This window comes from Cervus canadensis, chromosome 32, assembly GCF_019320065.1.
Source record: "Cervus canadensis isolate Bull #8, Minnesota chromosome 32, ASM1932006v1, whole genome shotgun sequence".
In the NCBI taxonomy this organism is placed as follows: domain Eukaryota; kingdom Metazoa; phylum Chordata; class Mammalia; order Artiodactyla; family Cervidae; genus Cervus; species Cervus canadensis.
Window position 1 is genome coordinate 1,388,033 of NC_057417.1, and position 15,856 is coordinate 1,403,888.

At 38.2% G+C, this 15,856-nt stretch overlaps 1 protein-coding gene across 10 annotated transcripts in view; it reads right to left on the reverse strand.

The window, feature by feature from the left end:
• The window catches only part of MRTFB (myocardin related transcription factor B), a 205,890-nt gene that overhangs the window by 126,065 nt on the left and 63,969 nt on the right, over nucleotides 1-15,856 (reverse strand). For 5 of the 10 annotated variants that reach the window (XM_043456391.1, XM_043456393.1, XM_043456388.1 and 2 more), the window contains one exon: nucleotides 3,246-3,462. In XM_043456391.1, coding sequence (XP_043312326.1) covers nucleotides 3,246-3,399 — 154 coding nt within the window. In that variant the 5' untranslated portion in view covers nucleotides 3,400-3,462. Of the gene's footprint in view, nucleotides 1-3,245; nucleotides 3,463-11,938; nucleotides 12,001-12,698; nucleotides 12,704-15,856 lie in introns of those variants that run through there. The other 5 variants (XM_043456394.1, XM_043456395.1, XM_043456386.1 and 2 more) reach the window with 5 other exon arrangements.

A 15,856-nucleotide genomic window follows, 5' to 3' on the forward strand; every position in this document is an offset into this window, starting at 1 on the left:
AATCTTCATTTCCTCTCCAAAAGAAAGTAATTCTAACAGGCAAAATTCAAAAGCTTAGCAAACAACAATAAAACATAATCACACACAAAAAATCTATATTTGATTATTTCAAAATATCTTCCCTGGTGGCTCAGACGGTAAAGCGTCTGTCTACAATGCAGGAGACCTGGGTTCAATCCCTGGGTCGGGAAGATCCCCTGGAGAAGGAAATGGCAACCCACTCCAGTACTCTTGGCCTGGAAAATCCCATGGACAAAGGAGCCTGGTAGGCTGCAGTCCATGGGGTCGCTATGAGTCGGACACGCCTGAGCGACTTCACTTTCACTTTCACTGTGCTATGTATACTCAAGTCGCTGGAGTCATCTCTGACTCTTTGCAATCCTATGGACTGTAGCCTGTCACGCTCCTCTGTCCCGTGGGATTCTCCAGGCAAAAATACTGGAGTGGGTTGCCATGCCCTCCTCCAGGGGATCTTCCCAACCCAGGGATCAAAGCCGCATCTCTTACGTCTCCTGCATTGGCAGGTGGGTTCTTTACCACTAGCGTCACCTGGGAAGCCCAATACAGTACTTTCTATTAATTAATTTTGAGGCTAACATCTACATTTTGTACGTGATATGATTTAAAGATGGCATTAAGAAGACCTAAAAAGATGAAGAATAAGCATTAAAAAATCACCACGGTAAGAAAGGTATGGATTTTCCGCCTATAGACTGTCTGATGTGGTTCTACTCTCTTCACATTTCCACATCCCAAAACCTGTATTTCTGACAGCTGCACAACAATTCATCTGTGTCTTGAAGTGTATATGCAAATTAGGCTAACATTCCATAGGCTTGAAATTAGAGTATAACATGCCTGAATATAAGGTAAGATTTTTAACTTTCTGAAGTCACTATTAAGAAAGAGGAGACTGTCTATATTTGAGTCCTTACACAGTGTATAATGAGATGCTCTTTCATTTACTTAATCTTGAACAAAAAAGTACTTGAGGAAAATGCATTAGCTTAAAAACCAACTTCCCTAGAAGCTAGTTTTAGGCTGTTTATAGAAACGTTTTAATAGAATCAGGGAAAAAAAGGAAGAAAAGAACCAACACATTATTTCCAGGTAACCTTAAAATGAAGTGTTGGCTGTTGTTACAAAGAAGGTTTCCAGACACTGCTTTTAAAAAGGTACTCAAATACCATTCTCTCAGAAAGGACACAAATAAGAGCAATTACTTCTGGAGAAGTAACCGGGTAGCTGAGGGACAAGACCGGGAGAGTAACTGACTTTTCACTGTGTAGCCACTGGTATCCCCTGCATTTTAAACCAGATACATGTGTTACCTACTCAAAAAAAAAAAAAGATGATTAAATTCTACAACAGAAATTACAGCCTCATAAAATGTTATGACCAATTGCAAATCAAACACTGTAGGACACACAGAAAACAGCCCACACTGTTGTGTGAATGGTACTTGTGTTTTAAACATAAAACCTTCAGTGTCAGATCGTGCATGTATCTAAAAACTGGTGTAACTCAAACAAGAGAGACAAATGAAGATGCACCCTGGATTTCAGTGCTGCACTAATGATGCAGGGGGGTTCCTACTGATTAAAAATACCACACAGACACACAGAGTTTAGGTAAGATGATTTTATGAAATATGAGTGTGGATAAAGCAAATCCTCTATATTATTGCACTGCTTCATAATATGTGGTGTTAATTATATACATGTAACTAAATTAATAAATTCAAATTTTTACCATTTCATCTCCCTCCCTCTAAAACTTTATAAGGGGAAAACCAGCTCATATCTGGAGCTTACCTTATGTTCAGGCATAAATATTCAAGAGCACACTCTTGCAAGGGAATGCAACAAGCTGTATCAACTAAAATTCCCACGAAGCAAAAACTTTCCCCTTACACCTCCCTCCTCTGCTACATATGACTATTTTCTTCAGCGACTGTATATTATTGCACTTTTATACGAGTTCAACTATTTTTTTTTTTGAGGGAAATAATTTGAATATGATACTGGTCTAAGTATACTGTGTAAATGTGGTCAATTTAGTCATGTTTCAGTAAATGTGGTTATACTCTACCCTACGGTCTAAGACAAAGTTAAGCTCCTAAATGAAGGTTCTAAAGTCATTACCAGCTAACCACAGCCTCCTGACAGCTTTGACAGGCCTGAGCAAGATGCTGCTTTATCCCAACTGCACAGACAAGGGCTGTGCCCAATACACATCAGACACAAGCATCAGGTATCGTGTTGGAAGGGAGAATAAGGACACCCCACCCAAAGCCAGGTACTGAAGAGCTGAGAATAGCAGTGTCTTAAACCCATTTTCCTGAATAAGATAAGGCCATTATTTGAAAAGGATCAGGAAATGCTTGGAACCCAGAAAGATAAGTAACAAAATACATAAGGAAGTGCTTCACAGGGCAAGTTTTATTTCTTCTGGCTTTTAAAGCCGAAATTTAAAGTACACATTTGAGAATGGAAGATTCATGAGAACTGTGGCAGATCCCCTTGAAATTCTTAATTCTGCCCTTTAGATATATATGCTTAGTGAGTTTGAAAATATTAACACTTCGTTAAGTTTTTCTGTTTTAAGTATGATAAAATAGATGTATCTCATCTATCTCTATTCATTTTTGTTAAAAACTGACAGTATTGTGCTTTCTGGAGATTCCAGAAATACTTTGATTAATCAAGAGAATTTTCTGAACAGGTAACAAAGAACAGAAACTATTCATTTTGTATACAAGTATGAGCCAGCTGATGACTGAGGATATGGCCATATCCTATCCTCATTAATATAAAAAGTACTCAAGAAATTCTTGTTTTCTTAGTGATCACTGAGAGCTCAAATGCTGGTAATTCTACAGTTATAGTGCAGCACACTGGAGGCAGGGAACATGGCAGGAGAATCTAGTCAAGTCCAGTCTGTTCTCCCTGGAGTCAGCACAGAAAGCTGCTTTCCAATGCTATGCTAGCCTGAGACCTTCTGCTTGTGCTAAAGTGGTTGAACCCAAAGCTTATTTCCAAAGATAATGTTACTACCAGAGATGCTGGGGAAATGATGAAAGAATTGAATGGCACATGAAACCCGGGCTGTTACTCAAAACCAGCTAGCACCCCTCCGAGATTCTCTCCTCAGGAACAGGCTGCCCAGTGGGACTGACCAACAAATTACTACCAGAGGGATACGCTGGCTCACAAGGCAAGCTCCCACCCGCACGCTGAACTCACCATTCTTCCTTTCGTTAAGAGGAGGCAGGTGCTGGCTGGACTGCAAGGAGAGTTCCTGGAATTCGTGGGCAACGGCTTCACTTTGAGGACTTGGAGCGAGATGGGCTAAAGGTCCCAGCTCATCCTCGGTGTCCAGTGCCCCTGTGTGATCCATTGTGTCCCGGCCACCGGCAGCAGCAGGTATGAGACGCCTCTTAAATGTGGTCTGCTCGAGAGACTGACAAAATAAACAACGTGTGAATAGATGGTACATTTCTTTTTTTGATTTGCACCTAAGTATTAAAATGGGAACCCTGAGTTCTCGTTGTTTCACTGCTGTGTGGCAACTGCCATTCATTTACCCTCTCTGGATTCAGGTTCCTTGTCCAACATATAGGAATAATATATCTCCCATTTAAAAACATGTTTACCTAGGTAAATAAATAGTGAAAGGTATTTTGTATACTTTTTGTACTATGCATCAAAGGAAGTTATAGCTATTGGTGTCAATACTTAAGTCCACATTCCCAGCAACCAGCAATGTTTCAGATAAAGACTCCTCCATCAGCCGAGGTCTCAGAGTGAGAACAGAGAACACAACTCCCAGCCAGCCCACAATGGACATACAGTTCACAGCAGAGAGACACAACTTTAAGTCAGTGAGATTTGGGATCGTTTACTATCACAGCATAACCTGGCTCATTCTGACTAATATAGAAATTGGGTAACAGAAGTACCAAAGCCACAATTAAAACCCTAAATATGTAACACTGGCTTAGGGGCTGGGCAGCAGGCAAAAAGAAAACTGTAAAGAAACTTGGAAGCTACAAGGATGATGGTCCGCATCAGTTGATGGCAAAGCATCTGACAGGCTGCCTGCTTGGCAGCATCCTGTATCAGTGTGTTCATCCACTCTCCTACTGATGGACATCTGAGTTAATTCCAGTTATTGACTCATAAATAAAGATGCGATGAATGTTCTTATATGTATATATGCTTTCACTTCTCTTGGATACATAGCAGTGAAATGGCTAGACTGTATGGCAGCTGCATGTATAAATTTTAAAGAAACTAACAAACTTTTTTAAAATGGCTGTGCCACTGCGCATTCCTACCAGCAGTGAGGAAAATTCTAGTTGGTTTATGTCCTTGCCAACACTTGATTATGGCCAGTTTTAAAAATTTTTGGTTTTTTTAATGGGTGTGTAGTGCAACCTAGATAGCATATTAAAAAGCAGAAACATTACTTTGCCAACAAAGGTCCGTCTAGTCAAGGCTATGGTTTTTCCAGTAGTCATGTAGGGATGTGAGAGTTGGACTGTGAAGAAAGCTGAGTGCCGAAAAATTGATGCTTTTGAGCTGTGGTGTTGGAGAAGACTCTTGAGAGTCCCTTGGACTGCAAGGAGATCCAACCAGTCCATCGTAAAGGAGCTCAGTCCTGGGTGTTCATTGGAAGGACTGATGCTGAAGCTGAAACTCCAGTACTTTGGCCACCTCATGCAAAGAGTTGACTCACTGGAAAAGACCCTGATGCTGGGAGGGATTGGGGGCAGGAGGAGAAGGGGATGACAGAGGATGAGATGGCTGGATGGCATCACCGAATCGATGGACATGAGTTTGAGTAAACTCCAGGAGTTTGTGATGGACCGGGAGGCCTGGCGTGCTGCGATTCATGGGGTCGTAAAGAGTCGGACACGACTGAGCGACCAAACTGAACTGAACTGTAGTGGTATCTTGTTTTAATTTGCATTTCCCTAATGATGTTGAGCATATTTCAATATGCTTATCTGTCATCTGTATATCTTCTTGAGGTAAGTATTTGAACAAATCTTCAGTTAATTTTTAAATAGGTGGTTTTATTTTCTTATTATTGTTTCAAGAACTCTTTACATATTCTGGACAAAAGTTCTCTATCAGATATGTGACTTGTAAACATAGGCATACTCTGTTTTATTGTGCTTTACTTTATTCCACTTTGCAGATACTGCATTTAAAAACAAAAAAATAAATCTTGAAAGTTCATGACAACCCTGCATCAGGCAAGTCTATTGGCGCCATTTTTCCAACACCATTTGCTCACTTTGCGGTGCTAGGTAATTCTTGAAACAGTTCAAACTTTTTTATCATTAAATTTGTTATGGTGATCTATGGTCAGTGATCTTCGATATTACTGTTGAAACTATTCTGGGGTGCCACCTAAGATGGCCACCTTCACTGATAAATGTTATACATTCTGATGGCTTTAGCAATGGCCATTGCCCCGTCTCTCTCCCCGTCTCTGGGCCTCCCTATTCCCCAGTATACAGCAATACTGAAATGAAGCCCATTAGTCTAATTTCAGTACGCTCCAAAGTTTATCATAGCTTTCCCTCCAAGGAGCAAGCGTTTCATGGCTGCAGTCGTCATCCTCAGTGATTCTGGAACCCAAGAAAATAAAATCTGTCACTGTTTCTACTTTTTACCATCTATTTACCATGAAGTGACGGGACTAGATGCCATGATCTTAGTTTTTTGAATGCTGAATTTTAAGCCAGCTTTTCACTCTCCTCTTTCACCTTCATCAAGAGGCTCTTTAGTTCCTCTTCACTTTCTGCCATTAGAGTGGTGTCATCTGCATATCCGAGGTTATTGATATTTCTCCCAGCAATCTTGATTGCCGCCTGTGATTCATCCAGCCTGGTATTTTGCACTGATGTACTCTGTACTGAAGTTCAATAAGCAGGATGACAATATTCAGCCTTGACATACTCCTTTTCCAGTTTTGAACCAGTCTGTTGCTCCATGTAGGGTTCTAACTGTTCCCTCTTGACCTGCATACAGGTTTCTCAGGAGCAGATCTTTTTTTGGAATTCCTTTGCTTTTTCTATGGGAAAATCCAGCGAATGTTGGCTATTTGATCTCTGATTCCTCTGCCAGTTTGTACATCTGGAAGTTTTTGGTTCACACACTGCTGAAGCCTAGCTTGAAGGGTTTTGAGCATTACCTTGCTAGCAAGTGAAATGAGCACAACTCTACGGCAGTTTCAACAGTCTTTGGCATTGCTCTTCTTCTGGATTGGAATGAAAACTGACCTCTTCCAGTCCTATGGAAAATACTTATTACTAAAATATGCCATTAGCAATTGCCATCTGTTTTTCCCCAGCAGTATAATGGACACCTTCCGACCTGTGGGGACCATCTTCTGGTATTGTCATCTTTTTGTCTTTTCATACTGTTCATGGGGTTCACCAAGCAAGAATACTGGAGTGGGTTGCCATTTCCTCCTACAGTGGACCATGCTTTGCCAGAACTCTTCATTGTGACTTATCCATCTTGGGTGGCCCTGCATGGCATGGCTCATAGCTTCACTGAGTTACGCAAGCCCCTTCGCCACAACAAGGCTGCGATCCATGAAGGTGTCCTTGAAAGGAAAGCTATGACAAAACCTAGACCATGTATTAAAAAGCAGAGATATTGCTTTGCTGACAAAGATCTGTACAGTCAAAGTTATGGTTTTTCCAGTAGTCATATAGGGATGTGACAGCTGGATTATAAAGAATGCTGAACACCGAAGAATTGATCCTTTCGAACTGTGGTGTTGGAGAAGACTCTTGAGAGTCCCTTAGACAGCAAGGGGATCAAACCAGTCAATCCTAAAGGAAATCAATTCTGAATATTCATTGGAAGGACTGATGCTGAAGCTCCAATACTTGGGCCACCCGATGTGAAGAGCTGACTCACTGGAAAAGACCCTGATGCTGGGAAACATTGAGGGCAGGAAGAGAAAGGGACGACAGAGGAAGAGATGTTGGATGGCATCATTAATTTGATGGGCATGAGTCTGAGCAAACTCCAGGACACAGTAAAAGACAAGGAAGGCTGGTGTACTGCAGTCAGTGGGGTGGCAGTCAGACATGACTTAGAGACTGAACAACAACAAAATTTTTAATTAAGATATATCAACTGTCTTTTCACTCCTAATGCTATTGCACATGTAATGGACTACGGTATGGTGTAAACTTTTATACACACTGGGAAACCCAAATCTGTGTGCCTTGCTTTACTGCAGTATTTGCTTTACCACAGTGGTCTGCAACTACACCTGCAATATTGTTGGGGTATGCCTGTACTCTCCCCTGGTCTATGGCTTATCTTTTTGTGTTCTTAACAGTGCTTTGTAGAGAACAGATTTTTTTAACTTTATGAAGCCAAATTTATCCATTTTTTTTTATGTATCACATAAAAATCTTTGATTAACCCAAGATCACAAAGATGATCTCCTATGTTTTCTTCTAGATGTTTTTATAGTTTAATATTTTACATTTAAGTCCATGATCCACTTTGAGTTAACTTTTATATCTGCTATGATATATGAATTACAACTTTTTGTTTCTGGCATAAGATATCTTTTTGCTCCAGTTTGTTCCAGCACCATTTGTTGAAAAGGTTATCTTTTCTCCATTGAACTGTCTCTGCACCAAGCCAACTGACCATGTACATGCAGATCTACCTCTTGACACACTATATATTAAAAGAGTTCCCAAAAAGGAGAGACCCATAAAGGAGGAGGTTCTAAATTCTGTGTATAAACTGCCCACTTCTCTGGCTGACCCCTAAATTATGCACGTGCAGGACAAACTCCTAACTCCTTTTATTAAAGCAAAAAGGAAAGAGCTGAGATTTTACCTGCTGCTCACCATTGGAAAGGTAAGAGTTTGCAAAAGTGAGTTTAGCAAAGTTAACAGCCTGCTAAAATAAAATAATGCTCTAAGAGGGAAACTTATCCTAGAGAATCCAGAGTCTCTACAACTGTCCATCCAGAATCCCATACCCAACAAAAATACCCTTTAATAATGAAGGCAAAATTATCACCAGCAGACACACACTACAAGAAATGCTAAAAGAATTTCTTCAGGCTGAAGGGAAGTAATATCACACAGAAACTTGGATCTTAGGAATGAAAAGCAACAGAGGTGGTAAACATGTAGATAAATATACTAGTTTTTTCCTCTTTATTTCCTTAATATTACCTTTCTAAGTAAAAATTATAACACCGTATTATTTGGTTTACAATGTATGTAGATGTAACATATATGACAATTATAGTATAAAAGATGGGGGAGGGGTAACCACATTATGACATTTTTATATTTCTATATACATTATAAGCAAGTTGTATGATTTTAATTTGAGACAGAATGAGAAGTTAAGGTTGTATATTGTAATTCCTGGAATAACCATTTAAAAACAAACAAGCCCAGTTTTAGCCAATAGGAATATAAAAAGTCAATAGGAGTATTACAAAAGGAATTCTATATAATACTCACTTAATTTAAGAAAGAACAGAGAAACAAGAAAGAGATGGGACAAACAAAAGCAAACAGTAAAACAGCAGATCTTTACCGATAATGATATTAAATGTAAATGAACTAATAAACACAATGATTAAGAGGAAGATTGACAGAATGGATTTTTCAGAGTCTAAAAATGTAGAAGTGTCACTTTTAAATATGAAAACATAAATAGGGTGGAAGTATATAGATAGAAAAAGACAAAAAAAAAGAAAAAGACAGGTCATACAACAAAATGCCCAGAAAGGCTGGAATGACTACACTCACATCAATTAAAGCAGATCTCAAAAGGATGTGTTAGGGGGGTTCAGGATGGGGAACACATGTACACCCATTGCTGATTCATGTAAATGTATGGCAAAACCCACTACAATACTGTAATTAGCCTCCAATTAAAATAAATAAATTAAGAAATATATATATAAAGATTTTTTTTTCATTTATTTTTATTAATTGGAGGCTAATTACTTTACAATATTGTAGTAATTTTTGTCATACATTGACATGAATCAGCCATGGATAAGGATGTGTTAGGTAGGTGAATTTGCATATAAAATGACCTATTTTGCTATGGGATAATAAAATGATTCAGATTTTTTCAAAATTATGAATTTTCATCCCAAATTATTTATTCATATAAAATAAGATCTGTTAATAGCAAATTAATTCTAAGACACAAGTACCATAATGCCCTTTTAATGGCAAGATGTACAAACTCTGAACATTAGCACTAATGATTTGGAAGATTCTTTAAACGTAAAGTTCTAAAATATTTTCATGCACTATTATCTGCTCCTCATATTAAACATTTTTTTTCAAACTTATTATTCCTTGACATTATGCTCACCTTAAACTCCCACACATTCCTCCAAATTAAGAAAATTATAAGTTAAGAAAATCTTAACAAAATGTAGCAAAAGAAAAAGTGTTCAAAATTTTTAACTTAATATTCACGAACATTTTTGATGGAGTACATACTCTTTCTATTCTGAAATTCTACTACCAAATTTGCAGGATGTCATCTAATATCTACTTAAATGCTTGATAATTTTCTTTTGAAATTGAAATCCAAAGAAACATTCTCTGTCCAACAGTATCTAATTGAGACGTTAAAGAAACAGCATTAGAATGAATTCTTCCATTGGGTCATAATCTATTAATAGTTAAGAAAGTAAAGCAATCATTCAGCTTTAATAAGACAAACTGTGATAAAATATTAATTTGTCTAGAACTGACAGAATGAATGAGTATGGAGTTTATATCTGACATATCCTAATACATAACTTCATTCCAAAATGAAACTAATTCAACATTTATCCAATACCAGGTCAAAGCACACACAACACTAGCAAGACCAAGCTGGGATACGGCTTCTGCTCTCAAAAGCCAAACCTCTTCATTGTCAGATATTACACCAGAGACAGAAAATAATACAGGAAAAAAACAAGAGGCATCACTCTCATTTGTTCATCTATTGATTCACTCAAATTTTTTTTCTCAATGGAGTCAAAATATACCAATAATGATCTTATTAATACAGTTTAAAAGATGCTGGGCTAAGGTAGTTCTCAAATCAGTGCTAACATATGTTTTGAACCAAATCCAAAGTCAAATATCTCTTCATTGTATCTTATTGCTCGTAATGACTAACTCAAATGATAGATTATAAGTAGTATATAATCACTACTATATAAAAGAAATGCGAAATAATAAAGGGTTCAAAGAATATCAAACTTCAGAAGTTTAATATATAATCAGCCAAATGCAGACAGGTAGAACATCCAAATACATTCAACAACAAAAAAAAGTGTTTTAGCAACAGCAATCTGTTGTCCCTGCCCTTTAAAGCACCCCCAAATTAAAAATATTAGGGAAACAGCTGGCTAATAGCCAGCAAAAATAAATTTCTAAACTCAAATAAGATAAAACTTGGATCAAGAAGTTCAAAGACAAAGTTGACCAAAAAGTAATCTCTGCATTAGAAGAGTATTTACTATGAGGTCTTATGATCAAACAAATTGAAATTTCATATCAAATGACTTCTGAGAAACAGAATTTTGAGTCATTGTACTGGTTAAGTTAGTGGTAGCAACCCTGGGTTATTTTATGCTATCAATTTTTCCTTCAAAGCTCCTGGTGGCAATTTGCTAAACATACAATGTTAAGAGCTCAAGATTTATCTACAAATATAAGAACATATATATACAGTTGCTGTCAACTGTATATGTGAAGATGTTTTCTAAATATTATGCTGTTTCTATTCTGTTAAATTCCTTAACATTAAACGTTACATTCCTTAATGTTACCAAGAATTCAGGATCAAGTCTGTTTACATTTTTGTACAAGTAACATTCACCTTCCAGTTTTATAACCAAGGAAAAAAAGAATCACAAAAAAGAACATTTTATCCCATCTGTCCATAGTCACTTTTAGCAATTAGGATGAAACCAGAAAATCAGAGTTCTAAAAGCACATTTTTCTATACAAATATTACTTCACTGCATATTGTTTTCATTAACTCTTACCATGAAAAGTATTTTGTACCCTTATTTTTTCTAATTTAATTCCTGTTTTGATCACTTGAATGCATTTATATTTTCAGACTATACAAGTTTGCAGAATAACAGAACATTTTAGCTTAAAGGTATCTTAGAATCTGTCTAGTATAAGTGCTTTTCAATCTTCTTCACAATATGATAATCATTTGAGTAACTTAAAATTCCTAATAGGTAGGATAAAGGAGAGGCCCTCTAGAGATTTTGATACAACTGCTTGAATAGAGTGATTCTAATGTGTAGCCAGTGCTGACAATCACTGATCTAGTGGAACTTCTTAATTTTAAAGGCAGGATAAATCATTTGCCCAGTGAGTGAGATAAGAGGTCAGAAGCAAATATAGCATGTGTAAAAAACAATAGAATATAAGTAGGTACAAAGTGCTGTGGAAACCAAAAATATTAAATGTTTAATTGTATTTGGGTAAGTCAGGAAAGTCTCCCAGGGTGAATAGGACTTTGCAGACACAGAAGTTTTTTTCTCACTAGTAAGAGTGCAATGGCACGAACAGCCATCACCTAATACCAAAACGTCCGACAGGGCCAGTATAGAAAGAGCAAAACATGGAGAAGCAAAGACAAGGCTGGTGCAGCCAGTTAAAGCACAACTGTCAAGAAACGTGGATTCTGAGAAACAGTGATATGATCAGATTTGTATTTTAGAAAGATCATTCTGGCAGAAAAGTATGCTACTGATAAAAATCTCACTGAATAACCAATGTCGGCAAGGATGTAGGGATCGCTTGTTCACTGTTGGTGAGACTGTAAACTGGTGCAGCCACTATGGAAAATGGCATGGAGGGTCCTCAAAAAACTAAAAACAGACCTACCATATGATCCAACAATTCCACTACTGGGTATGTATCTGAAGAAAATGAAAACACTTATTTGAAAAGATACATGGACACTAACGTTCACAGTGGCACTATTTACAATAGCCAAGGTACGGAAGCAGCCTAAGAATCAATCAACAGACAGGTGGACAAAAATGCAGTGTATGTATAGAATGGGATATTCCTCAGCCACAAAAAAGAATGGAAAATGTCATTTGCAACAACATGGATGGACCTAGATGAAGTAACTCAGACAAAGAAAGACAAAAATTGTATGTTACCACTTATACATGGACTCTGAAAAATAAGCAAATGAAGACAACAAAACTGAAATAAACTCACAGACACAGGTTAGAAGTGGGGGGAGGTGCAAGACGAAGTAAGGGATTAAAACATACAAACTACTACTACTACATGTAAATAAATAAGCTACAAGGATATACTGTACAGCACAGGGAATACTGCCAATATTTGATAATTACTATAAATGAAGTATGGGCTTCACTTGTAGCTCAGATGGCAAAGAATCTGCCTGTAATGCAGGATTGACCCGGGTTCGATCCTTGGGTCGGGAAGATCCCCGGGAGAAAGGAATGGCAACCCACTCCAGTATTCTTCCCTAGAGAATTCCATGGACAGACCACGGGGTCTCAAAAAGTAAGACACGACTGAGCAACTAACACACATGAAGTATAATCTATAAAAATTCTGAATCTCAATGTTTGTTGTACATCTAAAACTAATACTTTAACTATACCTCAATAAAAAAGCAAATAAATAAAATATGATTACTGATTAGTCCAAGATGTTAAGAAAAAAAATCTCAAGCTGAAAGACTGATGGACTAGGTTTAGACAGTGGAAATACAGAAAGGGGAATAAATTTAAAAAATACTTCAGAGACAATATTTCAAGGCTTCATAATGAGCTTCATATGATAGGTAAGGGAGAATAAAGAATTGAGGGCAGCTGATTTGGAGAGCTGAAAAAGCTGGCAGGCAGGAATGAGTGTTCACCGTGAGAAACCACAGGCCCCCCTCCGAGGGCACTTGGGGAAAAGGGTGTGGCTGAAGAAAGAGCTATTTGACTTGAAGTAAATAACTTAACCAGTGATTTACTTAGTGACTTCCCTGGTGGCTCAGCCGGTAAAAACGTCTGCCTACGATGCAGGAGACCTGGGTTCGATCCCTGGGTCAGGAAGATCCGCTGGAGAAGGAAGTGGCAACCCACTCCAGTATTCTTGCTTGGAAAATCCCAGGGCAGAGGAGCCTGGTAGGCTACAGTCCATGGAGTTGCAAAGAGTTGGACATGACTGGGTGACTTCACTTTCACTCTCTTTACTTAGTGAAGTAAATCACTGGGCTTCCCTGGTAGTTCAGTCCATGATAACCTGCCAGCAGTGCCGGAGACCTGGGTTCGATCCCTGGGTCAGGACGATCTCCCGGAGAAGGAAATGCAACCCACTCCAGTATTCTCGCCTGGAAACGACTCTGGATAGAGGAGCCTGGCAGGCATGTCCGTGGGGTCACAAGAGTCAGACACAACTTAGCGACTACACCACCACCACCACTTAACCTCTCAGGGATCTGGTTTTCTAATTCAAAAAATGAAAATGACCAGCGAAGGACAGGGAAGAATATCTACTACATTCCTACTCAGCCTGAAACTAAGTTGCTCTACGCTCTTCTTAATTTTGCCCTCATGCCCTCCCTGGGGTAGGTATCACTCTCATTTTACAGACAAGGAAATCAAAGCTTGGAAAAATGAAGCAAATGGACAGATTGGCATAAAAGCCAGGACTGCAACTTTAAAGCCCATACACCTTCCACAAGAACACGACATTTATGTGCCAAAGTGCAGTAAGTTGGAGAAAATAACTGGGAGAGACAGATGTTGCTGGGGGAGAAGGCAGCGGTGCAGAGGAGGGAGAGGCAGTTGTGGAACGTTCCACGTACACCGTTCTTTACACACACACTGGAGGTCTAGAGCCTCAGGCACCGTGCTGGGCACCTGGGTTCCACAACCTCTGTGTGTAGACCTTGTCGAGCAGGCAGTTTGGACACACCAGCACTGGATAGGAGCCAGTGGCCTCATCTGCTTCAGGGCAGGTGAGGGAAGCTCTCTCTTCTCACTGTTCTACTTTACCAAACCCTGAAGGTGTAGCTGGAATTAAACTTTAGAGGGGAAGAAAATGAAATCTAACGCTGTAGATGTACTGCACATAAACAGGACATGTTTTTGACATCAGGTTATAACTCTTTCAAATAAACAACTTCTAAGCAGGGTTCTCATTTGTAGTGGCTGGATTTTTATCTGCAGCTATTAAATACATAGCAGAAATGTACTATAAATATACCGAACACTGACAATACACTGTATAGAAAAAGTTACATGACTGCTCTTCTGTGCTTCAAGTGGCTGTTGTAGCTCTAAAAATGCCAACATGGTGATTTATTTTTTAACTTGTTTATTGTAGACATGTTTCAAATGAACAGAACATGGAGCAAAGTGCATAGTTAACACTCTCCAAAGTGATGCATTCTGAAGTACTGTACCTAACATTTACGTAAAGAGTGTTTCTGAAATATTCATTATAATCTATGTATAAATAAAAATTTGAATTAGCAAAAGTTTAAAACACATGTCACTTTTAAATCACTATATAGAAAGACAGAAAAAGCTATAAAATTTTATTTGTTCCCCAAGTAAAACAGCCAAAACCTAAATCTTTTTAGCTTGAACAATTGCATTTTCCAAGTTGATCCAAAATGAATGATTCTCAGAGAATAAGAACTGATTGGAGGATTAATTTTAAGCTGAGATGATTTCCACATTTATCAAACACTAGGTTAAAAACAAACTCTAGTTTTGTTGAACCATAAGCTGGCATTTGATTTAAAAGCTAAGAAGTAAATATTTATAAACAGATTAAACAAATGTTTTACTTAACAGATAAAAAATATATATTGTACGCCTATTTCTAAGTTCTATAAGGCAGGGAGGGGAGGGGAAGAAGAGAAGAGAGAGAGAAAAACAGAAAGAAAGGGGACGAGTAAGGGCCCCTCCTCCTTTTAGGAGGGTGGTCTTTTTTTGTTGTTGTTGTTGTTTTTTAAGCTCTTTATTCTTTTTGATATCAGAAATCAGTAGAATTTGAATTTCAATTTAAGCAAAGATATTAAATAAAATATTGTAAAATATTAATACATGAAAAAAGATGAAGCTTAATTTACTTGTCCAAGCTATCCCGGCTAGTTAAGTAGCACAGCTGGGAAGCACGAGCCCCCTGCGCACGTCCTCTAAACTATAACCCAGTTCTCAGAAGCGCAACCCTCTAGTCTGAGGTGCTCCTGTCTGTGCCTGTGTGTCTGAGGCACACTAGATATGGGCAAACTGAAAAACTCAGTTGACAGAGGAGTCATTACAGCTGATAGACAGAAATCGTAAGACATTTTCTTTCAGTTGGAGTGCAAGACCCATGTGTTTGCCAGTCTTCCAACATAGAGTCGAGGCCGTCTCCCTGTAGATGTCAGCTCTCTGGCATAAACCACCACTGTCTGTGACTCCTAGTTTCCATTTATTTAAAATAGAACAAAAATGTAAAGGATTTTGACACAGTGTGTCTATATTTTTACAGTTCTGAAGCCAACTTACTTAGTTTCTTGCCCACGCCCAATTTAACAGTTAAGTATTAAGTAACATGGCTTTGTGGTCCCAGACATTTAACATTTTTGCATGCACAGTTCATCAGTTTACATAATATTTGGTTAAACTACATAATTATGATTACTACTACTACTGGAATAAACATATTTAGGAATAAACACAGCTGACTTTGGTTAGCACATAACTTAATAATTAGGGAGGGCAGAGATCCATCACCAGACTTCAGTGTCACCTCCTCAACACGCCCATTCAG